The 9,587-nt window shown below is 46.0% G+C and overlaps 1 protein-coding gene across 6 annotated transcripts in view; it reads right to left on the bottom strand.

Annotated features, from left to right (window-relative positions):
• The window catches only part of SLC5A11 (solute carrier family 5 member 11), an 86,352-nt gene that overhangs the window by 4,858 nt on the left and 71,907 nt on the right, over window positions 1–9,587 (bottom strand). For all 6 annotated transcript variants that reach the window (XM_021718786.1, XM_008070488.1, XM_008070490.1 and 3 more), the window contains 2 exons: window positions 3,071–3,178; window positions 2,619–2,769 (listed from right to left, as the gene is read on the bottom strand). In XM_021718786.1, the coding sequence (XP_021574461.1) occupies window positions 2,619–2,769; window positions 3,071–3,178 (259 nt within the window). The remainder of the gene's footprint in view (window positions 1–2,618; window positions 2,770–3,070; window positions 3,179–9,587) is intronic.

The following is a 9,587-nucleotide window of genomic DNA, read 5'->3' as shown; positions in this document are numbered from 1 at the left end:
GCTGAGGCGGAAAGATCACTGGAGCCCAGCAAGTCGACGCTGGGGTGGCCGTGAGCATGCCACTGCACTCCAGCCTGGGTGACAGAGTGAGACTCCGGCTCAAAAAAAAAAAAAAAATACCACATATTTTAAAAATAAATAAATAAATGTATAGAGTTATGCAACAATCACCACAATCAAGATTGAAAATATCCATCACACCAGTAAGTTCCTTGTGCCCATATACAGTTTATTCCTGTTCCCACCTTAAGTAACCACTTAATCTTCTTTCTGACTCTATAGCAGGGGACCCAGTCCCTGAGCCATGGACCAATACTGGTCAGTGGCCCATTAGGAACTGGGGCACACCACAGGAGATGAGCAACGGGCAAGTGAGTGAAGCTTCATCTGTATTTACAACCATTCCCCATCGCTTGCATTACTGCCTGAACCTTCTGTCAGATCAGCGGTGCCATTAGATTCTCATAGGAGTATGATGTGAACTGTGCATGTGAGGGATTTAGGTTGTGCACTCCTATGAGAATCTAATGGCACCACTGATCTGAACAATAAATGTAATGCACTTGAATCATCCCCAAACCATCCTCCCCATTGACCCCCCCCATGGAAAAACTATCTTCCACAAAACCAGTCCCTGATGCCAAAAAGGTTGGGACTGCTGCTCTATAGGTTTGCCTTTTCTGGGCATTTCCTATAAATGGTACTATATGGTGTGTGGTCTTTTGCAGCTGGCTTCTTTCACTAAGTACAATGTTTGAGGTTTATCCATGTTGTAACATGTAGCAGTATTTCATTCCTTTTTACTGATGAAAAAGTTCCATTGTCATGGATATGCCATTACGTGCCATTGTTTATCTTTTGCCAATTGGTAAAAAAGATAACTTGGATTGTCTTTTTGGCTATTATGAATAGTGCTTATATGAACAGTTGTATACAAATTTTTGTGTACGTGTATGTTTTCACCTCTGGAAACGTAATTGCTAGATTGCATGGTAAGTTTATATTTAACTTTTTAAGAAACTGCCAAACTGTTTGAGCAGTTGAACCCACCTGCAATGTATGAGGGTTCTAGTCCCACCTGCAATGTATGAGAGTTCTAGTTTCTCCACTTCCTCATCTGTCTTTTTTATGATAGCCATTCTGGTAGGTATGAAGTGGTATCTCATTGTGGTTTTAATTTCCATGTGCCTAATGACCAGTGATGTTGATGATATGTCTATTCAAAGCTCTTGGTTGTTGGCCTTACTATGTTTTTGTTTTGTTTTGTTTTGTTTTGAGTTGGAGTCTCACTCTGTCGCCCAGACTGGCTGCTCCCGGCCACCGCAGCCTCAACCTGCTGGGCTCTGGCGATCCTTCTGCCTCAGCCTTCCAAGTAGCCGGAATTACAGGCACACGCTACTGTGCTCAGCTGATTTTTTTATTTATTGTAGAGATGAGGGCTTGCCAAGTTGCCCAGGCGGGTCTCGAACCCGCAGGCTTAGGCAATTCACTCACCTCAGCCTCCCAAAGTGCGGGATTACAGGCTAAGCCACTGAGCCCGGCTTGTCTTACTATGTTTTAAGAGTTCTTCATATATTCTAGATTACAAATTCTCTTTCAGATACATGGCTTGCAAAATATTTTCTCCCATTCTGTGACTTGTCTTTTTGTTTTTTGGTTTTGAGTCAGGATCTCACTCTGTCACTCAGGCTGGAGTGCAGTGGCATGATCAATGCTTACTGCCTCAAATTCCTGGGCTCAAGTGATCCTCCCACCTCAGCCTCCTGAATAGCTGGGGCTATAAGTGTGCACCACCATGCTCTGCTAATTTATTTATTTATTTTTTGTAGAGATGAGGTCTGTGTTGCCCAGGCCGGTCTCAAACTCCTGGGGTCAAGCAATCCTCCCACCTTGGCCTCCCAAAGTGCTAGCATTATAGGCATGACCCACCACACTCGGTCCTATTTTCTTAATTGATGAAATGACAATGTATCATTTTTTTTCTTTTATGGATTGTGCTAAGAACATTTTATGGATTGTGCTAAGAACATCTAAGAATTCTTCTCCTAACCCAAGGCTGAGACAGCCCTCAGGGTGCACCTTCTTGAGTGACAGAACCCCAGGGTGCTCATTTGCATGTGTTTTACATAAGATTTACATGCCACTCATTCCAGTCATTTTAGTTCCTTCCATTAGACTTCAGGACTTTGCAGAAGCCTTGATAAAGAAGCATTTCCCTGAATCCCCAGAACACTCTCCTCTCTTTTGCCTGGCTGACTCCATTTCTCAAATCCTCATCCAGGTAGGGTGCTGTGCCCTTGAATCTCTGGTCTCCTGACTCCCCGTCACAACTCTCATAAGGGTTATAATTACGTGTTTGCCTTCCTTCTCCTCTGGCTCCATAAAGGCAAGAACTGAGTCTTTGCATGGCTATATGCCCTGAACTTGGTACATACATAGTTGGTGCTCATAGAACGTCTCTTGAATGAATGAATATCTTATACATAGAGTCCTAGTGCTCCTCCTTTTTGTTATCAGAGGGGGCTGAGCCAGCCTGGGTAATTTGCAGGCTGGACTTTGCCTCTGGGTGGGCTCAGCTCTCTCCTCCCCACCCCCAACCCCACGCAGTGAGGACTCACCTGCCCACAATCATGAGCTCCTTCTCAGATGCCCGAGGCCGGAGGTGATTCCAGAGGTCCATGGTGAAGATGGTGCTGGCACTGTTAAAGATGGAGGTGAGGGAGGACATGAGAGCCGCCACCATCACAGCCATCATCAGCCCACGGAGCCCTGGGGGCGGAAGGGAGGTCATGGGCCTCTGTCTTTTCCTGTCAGCTGCTGCCTTCATTCACGAGTCTGCTATCCCAGGCCCAAAGCAGCTGATCCCAATGCGCTCAACTCTGAGGAGGCAGAACCTCAGAGAGGATGGCTGGGCAGAGCCTTCTGGAGCATCAGGACCTAGGTTTTATTGGGGGGCATTGGATCTGGGCCCCAGCCCTCCCCTCTTGCCGCTGCCTCAGATCACAGCCCAGCCAATATTCTCCTTCCTGGATATGCCAGGGGACTCCGTTTAGGGGTGAAGGGACATTACCTGTGGGCAGGAGTTCCAGCACAAGTTTGGGATATGCGATGTCAGAACAGCCAGAGGGGTTGCTACAGACCTTCTGGCAGATTTCTGGATCTGCACAAGCCACTTGCTCTATGGAGGAAACACAGGTCCAGAGTTGAGCAGACAGGCCCTCAGAACCTCAGGCCTAGTCAACTCGTGGCCCGATGCAGTCAAGCTCCAGGAGACAGGTTCGTTGTGTATAAACTTGTAGCTCAGTGAAACAAAAAACCCTAAAATTAGCCAGGTGTGGTGGCATGTGCCTATAGTCCCAGGTACTTGGGAGGCTGATGTAGAAGGATTGCCTAGACCCAGGAGGCTGCAGTGAGCCATGATCATGCCACTGCACTCCAGCCTGGGTGACAGAATAAGATCCTGTCTCAAAAAAAAAAAAAAAAAAAAAAAAAAGCCTAGACTGTATAAGCTGTGACCTAGTTACTTAACCTTCTGAACTTTAGTTGCCATATCTGTAAAACTGGGATAATAACATACCTCTACTTCATAAGATTAAAGTGGGAATTGACTGGGATGATATGCAGAAAGCACTTAGCACATAGGAAGTGCTGGAAACACCAGCTGTTGTTATTGTAACCCAGATAAAGTTAAGACACCTAGTGGTCAGTCTCATAGTAGTGTCCCAATGAGGCTCCAGTCCCCTGATTGCCAAAATGTGGGCAAAAGCAATTCACATCTTTACTCAATTTTTTTTTTTTTTTTGGTGAGTTGGAGTCTTATTCTGTTGCCCAGGCTGGAATGCAGTTGCATGCTCACGGCCACCGCAGCCGTGATCCTTCCGCCTCAGCCTTCCAAGTAGCTGGAACTACAGGCATGCACCACCGGCCCGGTTAACTTTTTAATTTATTGTAGAGAATAGGTCTTGCCAAGTTGTCTAGGCTGGTCTCGAACCCTGGGCTCAGGCAATCCTCTCACCTCTGCCTCCTAAAGTGCTGAGATTACAGGTGTGAGCCACAGCACCCAGCCTGACTGAAGTTCTTTGTTGCTATGACACATGGCAAACATTTCTAAGATTCCTCTTTTCCTTGTCTCTTTATCAATATCTCATATAGTTCAACAGCTGTTCTTCATGTTAGTGTCAAAGATTCTGCCATGCTGGCTCTGAATTTCTCTCTTCTCCTCTTTCAGCATTTCTGTGTCATTTATTTTCTCTCTGAGCAACTCTCTGATTTCCCTAATTTAAATTCATCACTGGGCACATTGGCTCAAGCCTGTAATCCCAGCACTTTGGGAGGCCAAGGTTAGAGGATTGCCTGAGCCTATGGGTTCAAAACCAGTTTGGGCAACTTAGGGAGACCTCGTTTCTACAATTAAAAAAAAAATAGCTGGGCATGGTAGCGCTAGTTCTGGCTACTTGGAAGGCTGCAGCAGAAGGATCGCCAGAGACCAGCAGATTGACACTTTAGTGGCTGAGTGTGCTACTGCACTCCAGCCTGGAAGATGGAGTGAGACTCCACCTCAAAAGAATAAATCCATCTAGCCTCCTTGGCATCTCTAGTTCTTCATCATGGGATGGATAAACATATTCCAAACACACAAGGATAGACCTCAAGCTTGGAAGACAGAAGAAGATATTTGAAACTATACCAATGGCCAGGTCCAGGGGCTCATGCCTATAATCCCAGCACTCTGGGAGGCTGAGGTGGGAGGATTGCTTAAGGTCAGGCATTTGAGGCCAGTCTGGGTGCATAGTGACACTCTGTCTCTGAAAAATAAAATAAAAACTATACTAGTGTGTGGCACATAGCAAGTGCTCAATAAGTTTTTGTAGGGAGAAGTTAGTTCTCACATTATTATTATTATTATTATTTTGAGTTGGAATCTCACTCTGTAGCCCAGACTGGAGTGCAGTGGCTGCTCCCGGCCACCGCAGCCTCGACCTGCTGGGCTCCGGCGATCTTTCCACCTCAGCCTTCCAAGTAGCTGGAACTACAGGCACGCACTACCACCCTGGCTGATTTTTGATTTATTGTGGAGATGAGGTCTCGCCAAGTTGCCCAGGTGAGTCTCGAACACGCAGGCTCAGGCAATCCACTCACTTCAGCCTCCCAAAGGCGCGGGATTACGGGCTGAGCCACCGAGCCCAGCTATTATTTTTTTGTAAACCCAATGAGGAATGCGGAGATTACTTTTACATCTCACAGATGAAGAGAAGGTCTTAGGGAAAGGGATCTAACAATAATCACCTGGCAAGATCATGTCAGAACCAGAACTGAACCCAGGTCTCCAGGCTCCCAATTCAATTTTTCGGAGAAGGGAGGCCATGAGGGTATATGCTTTTCCATGTTTAGTGAGTGGCAGTGACCCCCATCCAGCGCCTAATCCTGGCCACCGGGACTTACAGAATGTTCCATGTTGTCTCGGCAGTTTAGCACCAGGGTCTGAATGACAGCTTTCCTGTCACCTTTTGTCTCCCACAGCTCCTCGGGTCATAGCTAACCAGTGCTTTCCCTGGCCGAACGCCTATCCAATGCCCTTCACCCCTGTGGTAGCCTGGTCCAGCAGGACTCCATATTACTTCGCAAGTATCTTTTTCTTTTTCTCTGAGTTGGAGTCTCACTCTGTCACCCAGGCTGGAGCACAGTGGCACGCTCATGGTCATCACAGCCTCAACCCACTGGGCTCAGGTGATCCTTCCACCTCAGCCTTCCAAGTAGCTGGAAACACAGGTGCGCACCACAATGCCTGGTTAATTTTTTTTTCTTTATTTTAGAGAGGAGGCCTCACCTTATTGGTCAGGCTGGTCTTGAACCCCTGAGCTCAGGCACCACCACCTCCACCACCCAAAATGCTGGGATTGCAGGCATGAACCACCACACCCAGCTACTTTGCAAGTCTCTTTTAACAGGTGGGTGGGTCTAGGTATGACCACCACGAGTAATTTCCAGATCCTGCCTTTTCTCTACCCACAAACTTCGGTCCTTCCTCTTTATTCAGTTGGGCTGACAGGGCTTTTCATCCAGGTTTTATGGTGAGTGGTATCTGCCCTGAAACTCAGGTTAGGGGTGGGCATTGCTCATGCCTATCTCCATGCTCATTCTGACACAATATCAGTTTCACAAGGGCCATTAAGTGAAAGCCTCAAATTCATGAATGACCTTGAAATGCAGATGTTTGACAATATCTCCCAATGGGATTATATATTTAGTCCCTGTATTTTTTATCTGCATTAAAACTGTTCATGTAATGAACATCAACACATGTAAAGTACACTACAATTTTAAAAGCCAATATTGTTGTATCTTTCTTTTCTTTTTTGATGTAGTGGAAGACCTAAGAAATAGAAATGGCCTCAGTCCCTTTCATCTGCCAAGAGTCCCAAGGCCTAACTGGTATTTATAAAACCTGTTTTATGAAACTCTGTTGTGGCGGGCTTGGTGGCTCAGCCTGTAATCCCGCGCTTTGGGAGGCCGAGGTGAGTGAATTGCCTGAGCCTGCGGGTTCGACACCCGCCTGGGCAACTTGGCGAGACCTCTTCTCTACAATAAATCAAAAAATTAGCCAGGCATGGTAGTGCGCGCCTGTAGTTCCAGCTACTTGGAAGGCTGAGGCGGAAGGATCCCCGGAGCCCAGCAGGTCGAGGCTGTGGTGGCCGGGAGCGGCCACTGCACTCCAGTCTGGGCGACTGAGTGAGACTCCAACTAAATAAATAAATAAATAAAACTCTGTTGTAATGTCTTCCCACAGCTGGGGCCCTTTTCTCCACTAATATCCAATGGTGGAGAAAATGTGTGAGGTGGTCATCATTAATAACACTAACAACAACTAATATGAAATAAAAGTAGATGCCCCCAAAACCCTGAATCAGTTTTGGAAGACAACTAAGATGGCAGACCAAAATGATATTTGATGAGCACTACTGAGAAGAAACAATCTTTTTTTTTTTTTGAGTTGGTATCTCACTCTGTCGCCCAGGCTGGAGTGAAAGTGCAGTGGCTTCAGCCTGCTGGGCTCAGACAATCCTACCACCTCAGCTTTCTAAAGTAGCTGGAACTACCGGCACACACTTACCACACCTGGCTTATTTTTTGATTTATTGTAGAGACGAGGTCTCACCAAGCTGCCCAGCCTAGTCTTTAATTCCTGAGCTCAGGCAATCCTCTCACCTCGGCCTCCCAAAGTGCTGGGATTACAGGCTTGAGCCACTAGGCCTGGCCTGAGAATGGACAGTCTTATTGGGAAAAAAAAGTCTTTGAGAATATCAAAGTTCTTGATTTTTTATTACTCTTCAGCAAATGCTCAGGAGATTAGAAAGTAGCTGCATTCCTGTTGCCAGAACACTGCAAGGAGCCTCCCAGGTAGGACAAAGCTCTTGTTAAAATCGATGTGTATTCTACCTCTTGTTGTCTAAAAAACGCCCTCTTTTCAAGGTATCTTGAGAAAGAGCAAGAATCTTCCTGAGATATTTAATTGTTAACTACAAAGTTTTTGTTTTACCTTCTAGGAATGCAACCTTCAACCATGAGACACGTGACAGACCTAAAGTTTACAAAGCATGTTTGTTACAGAAAAGTGTATTTGTTTATTCAGTCTAAAAAATTCTATTTAACACAAGGACATTAGTTGGTTAAACTAAGTTATAAATGAAATCAAGAGCTTGTGATCATTAGCACACTATTCAATAACGTCTTCTCACCTGTCTTGGGTTAGTCAACCATTTCCTATATGGAGTGGGTTCTCTTGTCAGAAAGCTTCAGACCCTCTGATGCTTGAAGGAAAAGATGCCTTTAGCTAAGTCAAATCCAAACATAGCACAAAACCTCCTTCTTCCACAATTCCAATATTCCCCAAGGGATTGCTATGATTCAGATACTACAATAAGCAATGTGCATTCATCTCATTTCATTTTTACAGCAATTCTATGGGAAAGATGCTGTTATTATCCCTATTTTATTTATTTCTTTTTTTTTTTTTTGAGTTGGAGTCTCACTCTGTCACCCAGACTGGAGTGCAGTGGCCGCTCCCGGCCACCGCAGCCTCGACCTGCTGGGCTCTGGCGATCCTTCCGCCTCAGCCTTCCAAGTAGCTGGAACTACAGGCGTGCGCTACCACCCTGGCTGATTTTTGATTTATTGTAGAGATGAGGTCTTGCCAAGTTGCCCAGGCGGGTCTCGAACCCTCAGGCTCAGGCAATCCACTCACTCAGGCTCCCAAAGGTGCGGGATTACAGGCTGAGCCACCGAGCTCAGCTATCCCTATTTTAAAGACAAGTAAACTAGGCCCAGAGGATAAATAGTTTCTCCAAATCATATGGCTAGTAAGTACTATGACCAGGACTCAAACTCTTCGTTTATTCCAAAGCTCAGGTAGAGAAGATTGACTTGCCAGTAGGTATACTTTTAAACTCTTGTGTTTTATTGTTTTCAGGGTTATTCTGCTTCTCTCAATTTCCATGTAGTTTCTTTAAAAATATGTGCCATTTTGACCAGGTATAGTAGCTCATGCCTGTAATCCCAACACTTTGAGAAGCAGAGGTGAGAGGATTGCTTTGTTCAAGACCAGCCTTTCCTCATCTCTACAGAAAAATTTAAAAATTACCCAGGCAAGGCTGGGCACGGTGGCTCACGCCTATAATCCCAGCACTTTGGGAGGCCAAGGTGAGAGGATTGCCTGAGCCCACAGGTTAAAGACTAGCCCGGGCAACTTGGTGAGACCTCATCACTACAATAAATCAAAATAACTTGCCAGGCGGGTGGCACATGCCTATATTTCCAGCTACTTGGAAGATTGAGGTGGAAGGATCACCTGAGCCCAGCAGGTCAAGGCTGCAGTGGCTGGGAGTGTGCCACTGTCCTCCAGCCTGGGTGACAGAGTGAGACTCCTACTAAAAAATAAAAAATAAAAATTAGCCAGACATAGTAGTGTGTGTCTGTAGCCCCAGCTACTTGAAAGACTGAGTTGGGAGTTTGAGAAGCAGTGATCCATGATTGAACTACTGCCCTCCAGCCTGGGCAACAGAGTAAGACCCCCAATTCAAAAAAAGGTGCCATTTCTTAGATGGATTCAGTGGAAGAGGGTTTTGTCCAGACTCATCAGAACTCAGGGTCAGAGCATCCTTTTAGGCAATTCTGGAATCATTTGAAAATTTAGTAGGTAGCTGGTGGAGCCAAAGTGGAGAAGGAAGTGGAGACAGGAAGGCAGAATGACTTGTCCCCGAACCTGGGACTTTAGACCTGGTGTCCCAGTCTTCTTTCCTTGTTTTCTTTTCTTTTCTTTTTTTTTTTTTGAGTTGGAGTCTCACTCTGTCACCCAGGCTGGAGTGCAGTGTCATACTCATGGCCACCCCAGCGTCGACCTGCTAGGCTCTGGGGATCATTCTGCCTCAGCCTTCCAAGTAGCTGAAACTATAGGCGCGCACTATCACACCGGCTAATTTTTTGATTTATAGTAGAGACAAGGTCTCACCAAGTTGCCCGGGCTGGTCTTGAACCCACAGGCTCAGGCAATCCACTCACCTCAACCTCCCAAAATGCTGGGATTACAGGCT

The sequence above is a fragment of the Carlito syrichta genome, unplaced genomic scaffold (genome assembly GCF_000164805.1).
Source record: "Carlito syrichta isolate Samal-C Ts95f unplaced genomic scaffold, Tarsius_syrichta-2.0.1 Scaffold313449, whole genome shotgun sequence".
Lineage (NCBI taxonomy): Eukaryota > Metazoa > Chordata > Mammalia > Primates > Tarsiidae > Carlito > Carlito syrichta.
This window is presented reverse-complemented; position numbering and strand designations above follow the sequence as displayed.